The sequence below is a fragment of the Heptranchias perlo genome, chromosome 14, assembly GCF_035084215.1.
Source record: "Heptranchias perlo isolate sHepPer1 chromosome 14, sHepPer1.hap1, whole genome shotgun sequence".
Lineage (NCBI taxonomy): Eukaryota > Metazoa > Chordata > Chondrichthyes > Hexanchiformes > Hexanchidae > Heptranchias > Heptranchias perlo.
The window spans coordinates 37294979-37313054 of NC_090338.1; the positions used below are offsets into that span (position 1 = coordinate 37294979).

The window sequence follows — 18076 nt, forward strand, 5'->3', positions numbered from 1 at the left end:
AGTAGACGTGGTCTACATGGACTTCAGCAAAGCATTTGACAAGGTACCGCATGGTAGGTTGTTACATAAGGTTAAATCTCATGGGATCCAAGGTGAGGTAGCCAATTGGATACAAAATTGGCTTGACGACAGAAGACAGAGGGTGGTTGTAGAGGGTTGTTTTTCAAACTGGATGCCTGTGTCCAGCGGTGTGCCTCAGGGATCGGTGCTGGGTCCGCTGTTATTTGTTATTTATATGAATGATTTGGATGAGAATTTAGGAGGCATGGTTAGTAAGTTTGCAGATGACACCAAGATTGGTGGCATTGTGGACAGTGAAGAAGGTTATCTAGGATTGCAACGGGACCTTGATAAATTGGGCCAGTGGGCCGATGAATGGCAGATGGAGTTTAATTTAGATAAATGTGAGGTGATGCATTTTGGTAGATCGAATCGGGCCAGGACCTACTCCGTTAATGGTAGGGCGTTGGGGAGAGTTATAGAACAAAGAGATCTAGGAGTACAGATTCATAGCTCCTTGAAAGTGGAGTCACAGGTGGATAGGGTGGTGAAGAAGGCATTCGGCATGCTTGGTTTCATTGGTCAGAACATTGAATGCAGGAGTTGGGATGTCTTGTTGAAGTTGTACAGGGCATTGGTGAGGCCACACTTGGAGTACTGTGTACAGTTCTGGTCACTCTATTATAGAAAGGATATTATTAAACTAGAAAGAGTGCAGAAAAGATTTACTAGGATGCTACCGGGACTTGATGGTTTGACTTACAGGGAGAGGTTAGACAGACTGGGACTTTTTTCCCTGGAGAGTAGGAGGTTAAGGGGTGATCTTATAGAAGTCTATAAAATAATGAGGGGCATAGATAAGGTCGATAGTCAAGATCTTTTCCCAAAGGTAGGGGAGTCTATAACGAGGGGGCATAGATTTAAGGTGAGAGGGGAGAGATACAAAAGGGTCCAGAGGGGCAATTTTTTCACTCAAAGGGTGGTGAGTGTCTGGAACGAGCTGCCAGAGGCAGTAGTAGAGGCGGGTACAATTTTGTCTTTTAAAAAGCATTTGGACAGTTACATGGGTAAGATGGGTATAGAGGGATATGGGCCAAGTGCAGGCAATTGGGACTAGCTTAGTGGTATAAACTGGGCGACATGGACATGTTGGGCCGAAGGGCCTGTTTCCATGTTGTAACTTCTATGATTCTATAAGCTGAAGTTTATACAGAATGAGAGGCCAGCTAGGAGATCATTGGAATAGTCAAGTCTGGAGGGGACAAAGTTGTGGATGAGGGATTCAGCAACAGATGGGCTGAGGCAGGGCCAGGTGCAAGCAATGTTATGGAGATGGAAATAGACGATCTTTGTGATGGAGAGGATATGAGGTTAGAAGCTCAGCCCAGGGCCAAATACGATGCCGAGGTTGCGAACAGTCTGGAGCAACCTCAGGCAAAAGCCAGGGAGGGGGATGAAATTGGTGGCAAGGGTAAGGAGTTTGTGGCAGTCTTCTCAATGTTCAACTGGAGGAAATTAAAGCTCATCCAAGAATGAATGTCGGACAGCATAGAGGCAATAGAGAGATTGAGAGAGGTGGTGGAAAGGTACAACTGGGTGTTGTCAGCGTTGGAAGCTGAGCCTATGTTTTCAGATAATATCGCCATAGAGCAGCATGTAGATGAGGAAGAGGAGGGGGCGAAGGACAGATTGGGACCCCAGAGGTAATGGTGCAGGAGCATGAAAAGAAGCCATTGCTGGAGATGATCTGGCTACAATTTGATAGCTAATAGTGGAGCAAAGCGAGACAGTCCCACTGAGCTGACAATGGGGAGACACTGGAGGAGGATGACGTGGGGTTGACTATGTCAAAGGCTGCAGAGAGATTGAGGAGGGAAAAGCACCACAGTCACAGAGGATGTCGCTTGATTAATGCCATTTCAGTGCTGAGATTCAAACATGGAGTTGCAGGAAAAATGGGCATGGATTTGGGAGGCAACATCAAGTTTAAGGATTTAGGAGAGGAAAGCGAGGTTGGAGATGAGGCAATAATTACAAAGACAGAGAGCTTAAGGATGGGTATTTTGAGAATGGGGTGATGACAGCTGTTCTAAAAGGGAGGGGTACTGTACCTGAGGAGAGGGACTCATTTACAATGTCAACTGGCATGGGAGCCAGCAAAGGAGATTGGGTGGTCAGCAATTTAGTGGAAATGGGGTCAAGGGAGCAGGAGGTGGGTCTCATGGGAGCTCAGATAGGGAATGAGGAGAGATAGGAAACTAGAGAAGGATGCGGGATCAGGGCTAAGACAGCGGCAATCTGGGGGAGAGGCTGGCTTGGAGGACAAGGGGAAGGAGGGAAATGGCAGAGGCAGCTGAATGTGATAAAGAAGTCTATGAGATCCTTGCATTTGATGTTGGAGGTGTGGGGGGGGTAGGGGAGAAGGGTTTAAGGAGGCTGTTAGTAGTGGAGAAAAGAAGCCAGGAGCTATTGTTGCTCTCCAGGATAATACTGTTGTATTGGGCAATTTTGACAGAGGAGAGTGAGGCATGATAGTGATTGAGGTGGTGCAGCCAGATATGATGATGGACTGCTAAACCAGTTATGTGCCAGATACACTGAAGGTTGCAATGATTGGACTTGCAGGAGCAAAGATGAAGGCCATACCAGGGGAAAGACCAGGATCGGAGAGAGTAAAGGTTTTACTGGAAACAAGGGCATCAAAGGTGGAGGTGGGGGACTGGTTGAGTAGATCACCAACTGCAGAAGTATCGTGGCAAATGGGGGGCCAATGGCTAGGCCTTTGGGAGTTTGTGTGTGCAGGTGTAAGTGACTTGGGCGGGGGGAAAGAGTGGTTTCCAAAGATGGATGCAGAAGGAAGTGGTGTTGGAAGGAAGGAGGGGGAATGTGGGTTATGAGAAATACTAGGAAGTGGTAGCAGATTGCTTTGCCCATGATCAAGGCTATGGGGGTAGAGGGATCGCAAGGTCGAAGGGGCTTCTGTTAATATGGGTAGAAGAGTTTATATGGAGGGCGAGACAGTGAAATTAGAAAAGACAGGGCAAGGTGAATTGAGATGGAGATTGAAATCACCGACAATGTGTGAGGATTTGGTCAGTGTGGAGGAAAGGGGAGAGGTTATTTCAATGAGAAACTCAGGGTGGGGTTTGGGAGGCAATGCAGAATGAGGATTTTAAAAATGAGGCGAGAGGTATGGAACAAGGTGAGGTGCTTGAAAGAGGAGAAGGTGCCAGAGAAGTAGGGGGGAAGAGACCAAGATGTGAGATGATGATAAGGGCCAAACTGGCACTGTTGTGGTTTGGGTGGGGCAGGTGGCAGGAAGTATAGTCAGGCAAGAAGGCTTCAGTAACAGGCAAAGTGTCATTACCCATCAGCCAAGTTTTAGTCAAAGAAATACTTATTGGGGCAGGGTAGAAGCTGGAATGGTGTTTTAATCGGGGGAAGAGAAGAGAAGAGAAGCCAGGTAATGCACTTCTGGTAGGGGTAAGGGGTGGAGATCGAGGAGAGGGGAAAAGGGTGGGGACGAGGGGGAAAAGCCATGAGCATTGCTTTAGGGGGATGGGAGTACAAGAAGCCAGGTTTGTGCTTCTGGGTGCCCAAAGAAATGAATAACCAGCTGGCAAGGTGGGAGGGAGGCAGGATTCGGAAGAAGTGTACCCAATTCAAAACTGGCTACATTGAAGTTGTCTCATCAGTATGCTTTTGCTTCCAACTCCCTCTCATCTGTCAATCCATATACCATGACATTGCTGCCTCCAGCAATCTACTCAACAGCTATTTCACCTTCAAAAGCCTCCTCAAAACCTACCTCTTCAATCTTGCCTTTGGTCACCTTTCCCAGATTTTCTCTCAATTCCTGTTCAGTGTCCATATTTTAGCTCCCTCTAGTGAAATGCTGTGGGATGTTTCATTATGTTAATGCTGCTATACAAGTGTAAATTGTGGCTGTTCTAGTAGTAATTGGAGTGTAATCTTACCAGCACTACTATTCCATCATGGAGGGGTCCAGCAGTTTGTAGAGATTCCTTGTCATCATCATTGGAATACTCCCACATCACTCCCATTTCAATGAAAGTTTTAGAATCAGGCAAATCATCCTCGCCATTCAAAATGAAATTTCCTGTAGCTTGGTTCTTGATTACTTAGTAAATAAAAAAAACAATTATTAGAGCTCTTGTAAGGAAACACTGTAGTTACATTAACTTCAAACTATGAGATTGTAAATTTTGAACAGCAAATTAAAAATTTCAATATTAAATTACACTATAAATAGCATTTAAAACACTTTTTAAACATTAAACACAAGGCACACTGGAAATGTCCTCCACCTGCTACAGTCTGCACATTAAATAGAACTGCGTCTTTTACTATCCCCATGATGTAAACAGCTCTTGACACTTATAAATTTGAGAGATATGGGTATTATACAAAGAAGCTTTATAACGAGGGAGAATTATCTTTAAATAATGAGGTCAATTCAAATCATCTCTTCAAGCAGGACTGCTTTCCCTCATCAATTCTGGAATTACTTCATGGCTCGATACTTGAGGTTCATTTTGGGAAAGACTTACCAATGAAATGAGGAGATGTAATTGTCTCTTGAATGGACAGATGTCTCGCTCCAGCTGGAATTTCAAACATCTTCAGATAACCTTTCAGATCAGAGAAAAGTATTAACTAAATTATGATGTAAAAAAAGTATGGAACACCATTTTAACTGAAGTGAACTTGTGTTAAGGCATTGGAATAAAATCATCATTGAGCCAATAAATAAATTATCAACATCCTGGGGTTAATTTTCTTCCAGGATATGGTTGAAAAATTGCCCTGAATTTCCTCCTTGTCTTCAGCATTTACACCATTGATACACTGTTATTAGGCCTAAAAGATCAAGGAAATTTTCATTTTAGCGCATTTGGTTACACTTATGCCATTATTGTGCTAAATGCAAGTTTTCTTGACCTTTTTAATAGTGCAGATATTATGCCCATCAAAGCCCTTAAGGGCTCATTTACATAGCTGCACTGTTCAAGTACACAGAAGTTTCCTGGGTTTGTGCCGCTCATACAATCGGTGTAAGTTTACACCCCCAAAAAACTGATCTAACAACTCCCCCTAGCACTTCAGACAAGTGTAAGTGAGGAGATGGTGTGCTGAAGAGAGTACCAATTTTACTTCGTGATTACAGGCTTCTGATGAATTTTTTTTAACCCTTACTTCACATCTGTAAATCAATGATGGCTGCAATTCATTTTACTGTAGTGCTTTCCTCTCTTCCCAGATAAAATGTTGGGACCTCTGACTATCCCACCCCCAAACCCACACTCAGATTAACTTTGGACAAGGGATGAGTTTCCCTACGAGCATAAGAACATAAGAAATAGGAACAGGAGTAGGCCATACAGCCCCTCAAGCCTGCTCCACCATTCAATAAAATCATGGCTGATCTTTGACCACTTTCCCACCCGATCTCCATATCCCTTGATTCCCCTAGAGTCCAAAAATCTATCTATCTCAGCCTTGAATATACTCAATGACTCACTTTCACAGTCCTCTGGGGTAGAGGATTCCAATGATTCACAAACCTCTGAGTGAAGAAATTCCTCCTCATCTCTGTATTAAATGGCTGTCCCCTTATCCTGAGACTATGCCCCCTAGTACTAGACTCTCCAGCCAGGGGAAACAACCTCTCAGCATCTAGCCTGTCAAGTTCCCTCAGAATCTTATATGTTTTAATGAGATCACCTCTCATTCTTTTAAACTCCAGAGAATATAGGCCACAACACTCTCATCCCAGGAATCAATCTAGTGAACCTTCGTTGCACCGCCTCTAAGGCAAGCATATCCTTAGATAAGGGGACCAAAACTGTACACAGTACTCCAGGTGTGGTCTCCCCCAAAGCCCTGTACAATTGTAACAGGACTTCTTTTCTCTTAACACTCTACGCTATCATAATAGAGGAGTTGCAACAGCAGCATATCGAGGCCAGGAGAATCAGGCAGCAGCCCACCAGATACGACCCTCTCCAATGTGTGTGTAGGCTGCACTGGTCCTACGAGGACCTGTAAAAAGAGCAGTGCCTCTGATGGTTGCGCCTCACCAAGGTTACCATTGGGCATCTCTGCCAACTTCATCACAAAGATTTACAGACTCGCTCCACTGCCACAACTGCACTGTCCGTGTCAATTAAAGTGACAGCAGCCCTCAACTTTTATGGCTCCGCATCCTTCCAGACTGCGACAGGGCATCTGAGCAACAGTAGCCAATGAGCTGTCAGGGCATGTATTGTGTAGGTGATGCTATCATTCATCCACATTGGCATTGCCTCAGGCAGCATTGGAAGAGGAGTAGGCCATTCAGCCCCTTGAGCCTGTTCCGCCATTCAGTTAAATCATGGTTGATGTGTATCTGAATCCCATTTACCCGTCTTTGTTCCATATCCCTCGGTAGCCTTACCTAACAAAATTCTATCAATCTCAGTCTTGAAAGCTTCAAATGACCCAACATCCACTGGCTTTTGGGAGAAAAAGTTCCAGATTTCTATTACCCTATGTGTGAGGTTGTGTTTTCTGATTTCATTCCTAAATGGCCTAGCTCTAATTTTAAGATTATGCCCTCTTGGTGTGGATTCCTCCACCAGAGGAAATAGATTCTCTTTATATACCCTATTGAATCCTTTTTTCGTTTTAAACACTTTGATTAGGTCACCCTTCAATCTTCTAAACTGAAGGGAATACAAGCCAAGTTTATGCAACTTGTCCTCATAATTTAACCCTTTAAGCAGAGGCACGGAGCCAGGGCTTTTTTGCAGGATAGCTGAAATTCCCCAAGGTGCAGGGTGCCACGTGGCACTGAAAGCACCAACCAATCAGTTGCTGACGTACGTAAATAGCGAGGACATCCAGCTTGTATGTGATGCAAACTAGACTGTGACCTCATTCACAGCAAGGGGCATCAGAGGGCAGTTACCGGCCAATTACCGCCCCATCAGTCTACTCTCAATCATCAGCAAAGTGATGGAAGGTGTCGTCGACAGTGCTATCAAGCGGCACTTACTCACCAATAACCTGCTCACCGATGCTCAGTTTGGGTTCCGCCAGGACCACTCGGCTCCAGACCTCATTACAGCCTTGGTCCAAACATGGACAAAAGAGCTGAATTCCAGAGGTGAGGTGAGAGTGACTGCCCTTGACATCAAGGCAGCATTTGACCGAGTGTGGCACCAAGGAGCCCTAGTAAAATTGAAGTCAATGGGAATCAGGGGGAAAACTCTCCAGTGGCTGGAGTCATACCTAGCACAAAGGAAGATGGTCGTGGTTGTTGGAGGCCAATCATCTCAGCCCCAGGACATTGCTGCAGGAGTTCCTCAGGGCAGTGTCCTAGGCCCAACCATCTTCAGCTGCTTCATCAATTACCTTCCCTCTATCATAAGGTCAGAAATGGGGATGTTCGCTGATGACTGCACAGTGTTCAGTTCCATTCGCAACCCCTCAAATAATGAAGCAGTCCGAGCCCGCATGCAGCAAGACCTGGACAACATCCAGGCTTGGGCTGATAAGTGGCAAGTAACATTCGCACCAGACAAGTGCCAGGCAATGACCATCTTCAACAAGAGAGAGTCTAACCACCTCCCCTTGACATTCAACGGCATTACCATCGCCGAATCCCCCACCATCAACATACTGGGGGTCACCATTGACCAGAAACTTAACTGGACCAGCCATATAAATACTGTGGCTACTAGAGCAGGTCAGAGGCTGGGTATTCTGCGGCGAGTGACTCACCTCCTGACTCCCCAAAGCCTTTCCACCATCTACAAGGCACAAGTCAGGAGTGTGATGGAATACTTTCCACTTGCCTGGATCAGTGCAGCTCCAACAACACTCAAGAAGCTCGACACTCTCCAAGATAAAGCAGCCCGCTTGATTGGCACCCCATCCTCCACCCTAAACATTCACTCCCTTCACCACCGGCGCACTGTGGCTGCAGTGTGCACCATCCACAGGATGCACTGCAGCAACTCGCCAAGGCTTCTTCGACAGCACCTCCCAAACCCGCGACCTCTACCACCTAGAAGGACAAGAGCAGCAGGCACATGGGAACAACACCACCTGCACGTTCCCCTCCAAGTCACACACCATCCCGACTTGGAAATATATCGCCGTTCCTTCAATGTCGCTGGGTCAAAATCCTGGAATTCCCTTCCTAACAGCACTGTGGGAGAACCGTCACCTGCAGCGGTTCAAGAAGGCGGCTCACTACCACCTTCTCGAGGGCAATTAGGGATGGGCAATAAATGCTGGCCTCGCCAGCGACGCCCATACCCTGTGAACGAATAAAAAAAAAATGTCTTCCTTGATTGACTGACTGAAGTGGCAGCACCTCAGGCATACCTTCTTCTACCCACCCTACCAGATGAACCCATAGCAGACTTCTAGCCCAACAGGACTTTGACATGAAGAATCACCTGAGTGAAGAAGTCCACACCAAATGAGTGTCCCCTCTCCTGAAAGATTATCATGACAATAAGTAACAAAGCACAAGATACCTGCAAGGTGTATTATAAACAAAACATTTCTTTCATTTGCAGCAAAACATATTTGTTTCCAAACTATCAGGCTTCCCAATCTTTCTGAGCGCCGTGCTTCCCCCTCGTACCTAACCGTTTCTCCCTATCTCCTATTCTAGTGCTGTGCCGAAGTGCTCCGAGGGCCTGTAGCGTGAGAGGAGTTTGGCTGCTCATGCTGTACAAAGATTTCTCTCTTGACTCATGGCAGCTAGTTTGCGAGAGGAAGGCACTGCTGGTACATCTCTGGAGGGTGCTCCTGGGCAGCTTGGTCTCACCTGCCATCGTACACAGGCAAAGTATTCTGAGGGAGCTTGCCAGAGTCCCGGCGTGTGCTGCTGTCCTGAGAGATAGCAGTATCAGGCACGAAGCCTTTGGATGTCACCATTCCACTGGGCCCTGAATCTACAGCTCAACTGATCAGTTGGTGCCTGTTCTAGTGGCAGCTATCAGATCTGTCCAGCCCTGAGACATAGCAGTGGTCACGGACTGGAAGCTGCGATCAATGCTGTGCTCCAGAGTGTCTCCAATTGCCTCCAGAGCTACAGTTTGTTCTTCCATGATTCCTGATGATCTCATCATCTGAGGCTCTGTTGCTGATGTCAATGCAGCTGCAACTTGCCAAATTGTTGCCCAAAAGGAAGAGAAACCTTTTGAGATGTTGCCGCAAAGGAGAGTGCAGGGCATGAAATTAATCTTGGGCAGTAGTGCAAAACTATTGTGAATCGGGAGCCTGTTTTACATTCTGCCCGATTTTCTTTTCCAAAATCTGACGGAGTGTAAATCTGGTTGCCGATTCGCTATTACCAGTTTTGCACTACTGTCCAAGACGTATTTCACCCTGTAGACTCGACAGTCACACCTGCCCAATTGCCGCATATCCTAGGAGATTGTCCTCAGAGCCTGCCTGTAGGTTCAACATTCCTTGAACATCCTTCTTTTCAGGTAAGTGCCCGTGGGTTCTGGATCCCACAACTCTGAAGTAGTTGGCTGCCTTCTCCTCCACCTCCTCGGGGAAGATGACACAACTTCGTCCACCTCCCGCTCCTCCGATTCCCCCGTGCTTAGTAAGTCACCCAAAGGCAATTCTTCACTATCAGTATCTAAATCCCTGGGGTGAATGTCCCTGAGCTGGAGTCTGTAAGAGGAAGCCAGTGATGAAGGTGGTAATCTGAGGGAGGGGTTTTGGCCAGAGGTGGACAAGCCGGGATGGCTTGGTTCTCCCCTTTGTCATTGCTTCTTGTCCACCTCCTCCTCCTGATGTAACATTAGGCCAAAAGATGAGCGCAGGTCCTCTTCCTCCTCCTCTTCCTGCGGCTGCCATGGCTGTGGTGGATCTGCAGGAAAGATGTTGAGAAGGAATGAGCTTGACCGCCCTCGGCATGAAGGAGACAATGGCAATGTTACGATGCTTCGCTTTGCTTGCTTACTTAATGATAGGGACTATTTGGATTTAGAGGCAGAATAGTGAGTATGACATCCATCTATTTGACTGAATTGTTAAGGAGAGACTCCATTGGGTGGTTTTTGCTTCATCGGTATTTCTGTGAAGTGGGTGGAAGGTTGTATGTGTGTGTAAGCAGTTAGGGTTGGCAGGTTGATACTGCAGGTGCTGAGTTACCCACCTGGACCTGCCAAGATGATGCCGGCTTCTGCCTCTGGCACAGCTACGACGAGTATGTCCCCATGAAGACCATGACCGTCTTTTCATGGGGGTGGTGAGGGGGTACAGTGTTGGGTGCCCCCTCCAGTGGCCTGCTTCTGTCTGGAGCTGTGTGCCAATTTCTCCTGCAACGACATAAGAAAATAAGGGTATGGTGTTTTGGGGGTTGTGAAAGGCAATTTTTGTGTATTGGGAGAGGTATGTAGCCATAGTGTAGGCTGGAGAGTTAGTTGATGGCGTTAACCAGAGCGCAGTGTGAAGGGTTAGTAGTGTGCATGTTGCTTTAAGAGAGTGAAGAGTGTGGTGGTGCCCAGGGTGGGCAAGGAAGAAAGAAAACCATTCTGAGTGCCTTACCTTGCCAGATCTGGTGAGATCATTGAATTTTTTTCCTGTACTTCTCTGCTCACATGGGAGTGAGGGAGTTGGCGGACAGTGCCAGTGACACCTCCCTCCAGACAGCATGGCTCACTGTGCTACCAGGCTTGATGAAGGGCAGTCTCAGGAACATGTGTCTCCTCACTTCAACCTCTTGCAAGAGGACATCAAGGTGCTCCGTAGTAAACTTCACTGTTCTTCACCCACCTCTTCTGCATTGTTGTCCATTAGAATCATAGAAAGGTTACAGCACGGGAGAAGGCCATTTGGTCCATTGAGTCTGTGCTGGCTTTATGCAAGAGCAATCCAGCCAGTCCCACTCCCGTGCCCTATAACCGTAGCCCTGCAAATTTTTTACTTTCAAGTACTTATCCAATTCCCTTTTGAAAGCCATGATTTAATCTGCCTCCACCACCCCCTCAGGCAGTGCATTCCAGATCCTAACCACTCACTGTGGTTCTTTTGCCAATCACCTTAAATCTATGTCCTCTGGTTCGTGACCCTTCTGCCAATGGGAACAGTTTCTCTCTATCTACTCTGTCCAGACACTTCATGATTTTAAATACCTCTATCAAATCTTCTCACAACCGTCTCTGTTCCAAGGAGAACAACCCCAGCTTCTCTAGTCTATCCACGTAACTAAAGTCCCTCATCCCTGGAATAATTCTAGTAAATCTCTTCTGCACCCTCTCTAAGGCCTTCACATCTTTCCTGAAGTGTGGTGACCAGAACTGGACACAATACTCCAGTTATGGCCGAACCAGTGTTTTATGAAGTTTCATCTTGACTTCCTTACTTTTGTACTCTATGCCTCTCTTTATAAAGCCCAGGATCCTGTATGCATTTTTCACCGCTTTCTCAACCTGCCCAGCCACCTTCAACGATTTGTGCACATATACCCCCAGATCTCTCTGTTCCTGTACCATTTTGGAATTGTGCTCTCTAGTTTATATTGCCTCTCCTTGTTCTTCCTACCGAAATATTGCATTTTTCTGCATTAAATTTTATCTGCCACGTGTCCTCCTCTTGAAGTCTATCACAATCCTCCTCACTGTGCACTAACCTTCCAAGTTTCATGTCATCTGCAAATTTTGAAATTATGCCCTGTATACCCAAGTCCAAGTCATTAATATATATCAAGAAAAACAATGGTCCCAGCACCGCCCCCTGGGGAACACCACTGTACACCTCTCTCCAGTCCGAAAAACAACCATTCACCATTACTCTCTGTTTCCTGTTACTTAGCCAATTCTGTATCTATGTTGCTACTGCCCCCTTTATTCCATGGGCCACAATCTTGATGACAAGCCTACCATGTGGTACTTTATCAATCGTCTTCTGAAAGTCCATATACACAACATCAACTGCATTGGCCTCATCTACTCTCTGTTACCTCATCAAAAAACTCTATCAGGTTAGTTAAACATGATTTGCCTTTAACAAATCAGTGCTGGCTTTCCCTCAGCAATCCAAACTCGTCCAAGTGACTGTTGATTCTGTCTCGGATTAGCGAGAATAAACTGACTAGCCTATAGTTGCTGGGTTTATTCTTACACCCTTTTCAAAAAACATTTGCAATTCTCCAGTCCTCTGGCACCATCCCCATATCTAAGGATGTTTGGAAGATTATGGCCAGTACCTCTGCAATTTCCACCCTTATTTCCCTCAGCAACCTAGGATGCATCCCATCCGGACCAGGTGACTTATCTACTTTAAGTACAGCTAGCCTTTCTAGCACCTCTTTACAATTTTTAGCCCATCCAGTATCTCAACTATATCTTATTTTACTGAGACTCTGGCAGCATCTTCTTCTTTGGTAAAGACAGATGCAAAGTACTCATTTAGTACCTCGGCCATGCCCTCTGCCTTCATGAGTAGATCTCTTTTATGGTCCCTAATTGGCCCCACCCCTCCTCTTACTACCCGTTTACTATTTATATGCCTGTAGAAGACTTTTGGATTCCCTTTTATGTTGGCCGCCAGTGTATTCTCATACTCTCTCTTTGCCCCTCTTATTTCCTTTTTCACTTCCCCTTTGAGCTTTCTATATTCTGCCTGGTTCTCACTCATATTATCAACCTGACATCTGTCATACACCCCTTTTTCCCTCCTACTCTCTAATTCTTTTGTCATCCAGGGAGCTCTGGCTTTAGTTGACCTACATTTCTCCCTCATGGGACTGTACTTAGACTGTACCCGAACCATCTTCTCTTCAAAGGCCACTCACTGTTCAATTACTGTTTTGTCTGCCAATCTTTGATTCCAATTTACCCGGGCCAGATCTGTTCTCATCCCACTGAAATTGGCCCTCCTCTAATTGAGTATTTTTACTTGAGAATGGTCCTTTTCCATAGCTATTCTAAACCTTATGATATTATGATCGCTGGGCACAGATGCAGCCTGCAGTGCAATGTTGCTGCCGATATAATGGGTTAGAGATGCTGTGGAGAGATTTGAGCAGAACTAAGAGAGAAAACACTTGCTGCAACCTTACCTGTCGGTCTCTCGGGGTTGTGCTGTCGACAGGAGTCTGCAGAGTGCTTTTAAATAGTTCCACCATTATTGCACTCAAGTTGCCTGGAAGTTCAGCTGCTTCCGCTTGTTTTATACCAGAACTTACACCTGTTCATATGCAGGAAACTTGTGTGTAACTTCTTCTGTTGGTGAATGGTGCAACTTTCCAGCTCAACTACGGTGCAACAATGGCTTAACTGACAATGAGGAAATTCAGGGCAAATGTAACATCAACACAAAAACTTCCCCAGATCTTAGCACAAAGATGTATTTTATTTGAATACACTAAATTTTGGTCCTTCTTCTCTAACATGGTTTTTATCAAATGACCACTAACCAATTTTTGCTGGGGCAATTTAAACTGTTACATTACTGCAGCAATTTATACCGTTGTGTGATTGCAACTATATACTTGTCCATCTCCCACTCTCACGATTCATGGGTTCTGGAGGTTAAATTTACTGTTCCCACGTTCCCAGTGGGGAGCCAGGATCGAAGGGAGTATGGGATAGAGATTCGGCACAACAGAGTGTAGCCCTGTCTTTAACCCGTGCTCCCTTCAGGTGTAGTTCCTCACTGTGAGTGTGGGATCAATGATATATCACATAATATATACTTAGCATATCTCGTATCACCATAAATGGCAACTGTCAGTATTTGAAGCTTGAAGCTAGCAGCTAGCATTTTGGGATCCAAGTCAGCATTTGCTAACAAAAATCAGTGCAAATCAGGCCTACACTTTCTAGTCCAGCTCCTACCCAAGTCCGGTTGCTGACAGACTGGACCAGGTCCCTCTCTCTTCTCAGCACCACTTCCAGTGTCAATGGCAGTGATTGAAGCTTCTATAAAGTAATCAGGAATGGGAGTTTTGGCTGATAGTCCCCTCCTTAGCCGAGGGCTGCTGCGGCCATGTGTAGTGTCCCAATCAGCAATTATTGGTGTTGAAACTGAGACTTAGTCTGTCAGTGACCTTCCCTCCAGCGTAAGTTCAGAAGTGGGGAAGTTTGCTGATGATTGCACAGTGTTCAGCTCCATTCACAACCCCTCAGATAATGAAGCAGTCCGTGCCCGCATGCAGCAAGACCTGGACAACGTCCAGGCTTGGGCTAATAAGTGGCAAGTAACATTCGCACCAGACAAGTGCCAGGCAATGACCATCTCCAACAAGAGAGAGTCTAACCACCTCCCCTTGACATTCAACAGCATTGTCATTGCTGAATCCCCCACCATCAACATCCTGGGGATCACCATTGACCAGAAACTTAACTGGACCAGTCACATAAATACTGTGGCTACAAGAGCAGGTCAGAGGCTGGGTATTCTGCGGCGAGTGACTCACCTCCTGACTCCCCAAAGCCTTTCCACCATCGACGAGGCACAAGTCAGGAGTGTGATGGAATACTCTCCACTTGCCTGGATGAGTGCAGCTCCAACAACACTGAAGAAGCTCAACACCATCCAGGTCAAAGTAGCCTGCTTGATTGGCACCCCATCCACTACCTTAAACATTCACTCCCTCCACCACCGGCGCACTGTGGCTGCAGTGTGTACCATCCACAAGATGCACTGCAGCAACTCGCCAAGGCTTCTTCGACAGCACCTCCCAAACCCGCGACTTCTAACACCTAGAAGGACAAGGGCAGCAGGCACATGGTAACACCACCACCTGCACATTCCCCTTCATGTCACACACCATCCTGACTTGGAAATATATCTTCATTCCTTCATGGTTGCTGGGTCAAAATCATGGAACTCCCTATCTAACAGCACTGTGGGAGAACCTTCACCACACGGACTGCAGTGGTTCAAGAAGGCGGCTCACCACCAACTTCTCAAGGGCAATTAGGGATGAGCAATAAATGCTGGCCTTGCCAGCGACACCTACATTGCATGAATGAAAAAAAAAGTACTCTACTGGATGGTGCCTTGATCCACTAGGCGACCAGAGAAGCTGTGTTCCATTTTTATCTTTGCTGTTTTTTTTTAGATATAAATAATAATTAAACATACTGACCTGGTTTCTTTGCTGCTCTGGTAAATGTCCCTTTGATCAATTTGCAGTGAGAATTATCACCGTCACACACCCCACATTTGTCTTCCTGTTTAACAGAGCCCAGCACTTTATCACAGCCCACTTTCTGAAACATTAAGATAGCACTATTTTTAACATTTTTTGGTCATTCATGTGTAATATTAACAAGTTCTTGATAAAGATAAGCACTAATATTTAAGAGGGCCATTAATGTCAGGAGAGGTACTCGCACAAACATAATTATCCCTGTATTAATTTGGCAACAGTAGATGTTAAAACTAAGCCATCATTTTCTAATGCATTCCACATTCAAGGACTCCTCTAACGCCCCCACGGACAAGTTCAAAAATAAAAAACAGATCCTGAACCTGCTTTAACAAACCTGAATTCTCTGCTGGTTAGTGGACACGCTCCATGAAGATTCCCCTAATCATTCACACTAAAATTACTGTCTATACGACCGCTGAATAATTTTCCAGTCAAACCTTTGTGCGAATAAGACCATTTGAGAGTTTGTGCTAATGCACTGCAAAGCTCAAATCAAGGAAAATATTGCAAAATACCACGTGACCCAAATGACAGAAGTCCCGCACGACCTCTAGCTTCTATTGGTTCTGTGTTCAGAAAGAAAAATTTTCAAACTTGATTGAGCAGTTTCCTTTGCTTACTGCTTCCATTGTTTTATACACACAAGGGGCAGACTCAGCTATAACCATCTTCATGGAAGATATAAGGATCGTCATGGAGTGTGTCCACATGGAGCGAAGACCAAAAGCTCTGTGTCTGTGTAGCCCATCCCAATTTCAATTATTAAACATGCCAGCTGCCAGGAGTGTAGGGGGCTTCAAGAATACCATTTTATGTTCTTTAGAATAAACACATAGGCCACAAATTTACTAAGGAGGTTCTTTCGATCGGCTGCCGTAACTTTAATGGAAGATCGCCACATGCATAAACGGGTTTTCCTCCGATTTGCCGCCACAGTTATATTAGCCGATCAAGAGAAGCCCTGATGAAATTTCTGGCCGAAGTATTTACACTATGACATTGGTTTCTGATTTCTGTTTTTTTCTTAATAGAGAGATCATATAAAACTCAATGGGGTAGATTTTGACTTTCAAGCCCGAGCCATTTCGAGGCCTGGGCCTCATTTCCATGCCGTTGGCAAGCTGCACGGGTGTCCCAGGTGCTAACTGTGTCATAAGACTCTGATTTGCATGGTAAAGAGGCTTACTCCCTGAAGCAGACAACCCTCCGGCCACTTACGGGAAGGCCCCTTTAAAAATAGCAAAGGTTAGATAGAGTGTTTGTATTAATGGGGCGGTAAGTCTATCGACTTCATTTTCAGGCCGTTATCGCTCCATTAGTGCCGATTTCAGTTGGTAAATTCAGCACCGATCTTTTAAACACACTTCTCACTTTATGGAGGTGAAATTGGGCGATTGGGCAAAGTGGGCTATCGTAAATTGGCAGCCCGTCCGCTTTCCTTTTGCATAGAAAATAAAATCAGGCGGGGTCTAAAACAAGCGGCCAATTCACTATCACCTGTTTCACGCTACTGAGACCAATTTCACTCCCTATGAGTTCACCTGGGAAAATTGGGTGTTAACAGCACACATTTATTTGATGCTATATAAAACCCACCAGTAACCATTTTGGTGTAAACTCTGCCATTAGGTTCATGTCGTAGACCATCCACACCTTAGGTACAGAGGAGGAATCAGTGCAGACAGGAGCCCAGGAGCAAACTGAAGGTATACAAAAAAACCTTCCAATACTTCAAAAAAATCAATGTGGCTGCAGCACAGGTAGTGGCAGGTTGAGTGAGGCTAACAGTGAAAGAGATGCATGAGAGGGTGAGTATGAGAGAGAGCCATGAGATTGTATGAGGATTGGGTTGAGTGGTAGTGGCGGGATGAGTACTGCCGAGGTGAGTAAGTGCAGGTAAGATGAGGATGAGCTTTGAGTGAGTGTGAGGGGTGATGTGACAGAGTAGTGTTGGCAGCGCAGAAGGAGATGTGGGGTGGGGACGGTGATGTGGCAGACGGAGTGTAGGGGAATGAGTAAGTGTACTCACTTTGGCTAACCTACTTAGGTCATTGCAGCGCCTCCTGCACTGTATGCAGGTGCGCGATATGTTGGTGGTGCAGGTGACCTCCTCTGCCACCTCGAGCCAGGCCTTCTTGGTGGCAAAGTCAGGCCGCTTCCTCCCACCCGCCGGGGGGAAGATCTCTGTCCTCCCCCTCCTCCTCACCCCATCCAATAATACCTGGAGTGAGGCATCATTAAACCTGGGAGCAGCCTTCCCCCTGGGCTGCTCCATGCTGTAATTTTTCCTATTTCTTGCAGCATCAGTCAGTGGAGGACTGCCCCTTTAAATAGAGCTCCTCCAACTGACAGACCTTACTGCGCATGCGCTGTCTGCCCGCCACGCAGATCAGCAGCGGGGAACCCGGAACAACAGGTAAGTGGATCCAATCAGCCTGCTATTGCGCGCGGGGCAGACTGATTTCACCGGGCACGTTACCCACGCGCCCAATCTACCCCCCACCGCGAACCCGCCGCCATGGTAATATCGGGCCCAATGTTTTAACAATACTGTTTCATCCTATTCTATCGTCTTTCATCCACATCGTACTATACCATAAGGCCAGTCACTATTACAAACCGTAAGACTTTCCTTTGCCAAAGGAAATATTGGCAATTCTTCATTTTGTGTTTTGTTAACTGTGGAACCAAGTCCCAATTTCCATTAGATTATCTTTAAATTCCCAAATGCTTAAGAAAAAATGTAATGCATTTCAGTTATAGCACAAAAGTAGTTCTGGATAGACAAGATCTTACAGTCAGAGTCCCTTTTATCGCCCCCATTAAAAAAAACAGAATTAGCTGTGAGCTATTAGAGCTGTCCAGTAAACATTTGCA

General features: G+C 45.9%; 1 protein-coding gene across 2 annotated transcripts in view; it reads right to left on the reverse strand.

The window, feature by feature from the left end:
- Positions 1-18076, reverse strand: part of LOC137332445 (A disintegrin and metalloproteinase with thrombospondin motifs 2-like) — a 205636-nt gene that overhangs the window by 18933 nt on the left and 168627 nt on the right. The window contains exons 14-16 of one of the 2 annotated variants that reach the window (XM_067996293.1): positions 15134-15257; positions 4572-4625; positions 3978-4141 (exon numbers count right to left, since the gene is read on the reverse strand). In XM_067996293.1, the coding sequence (XP_067852394.1) occupies positions 3978-4141; positions 4572-4625; positions 15134-15257 (342 nt within the window). Of the gene's footprint in view, positions 1-3977; positions 4142-4571; positions 4653-15133; positions 15258-18076 lie in introns of both variants that reach the window. The other variant, XM_067996292.1, reaches the window with a different exon arrangement.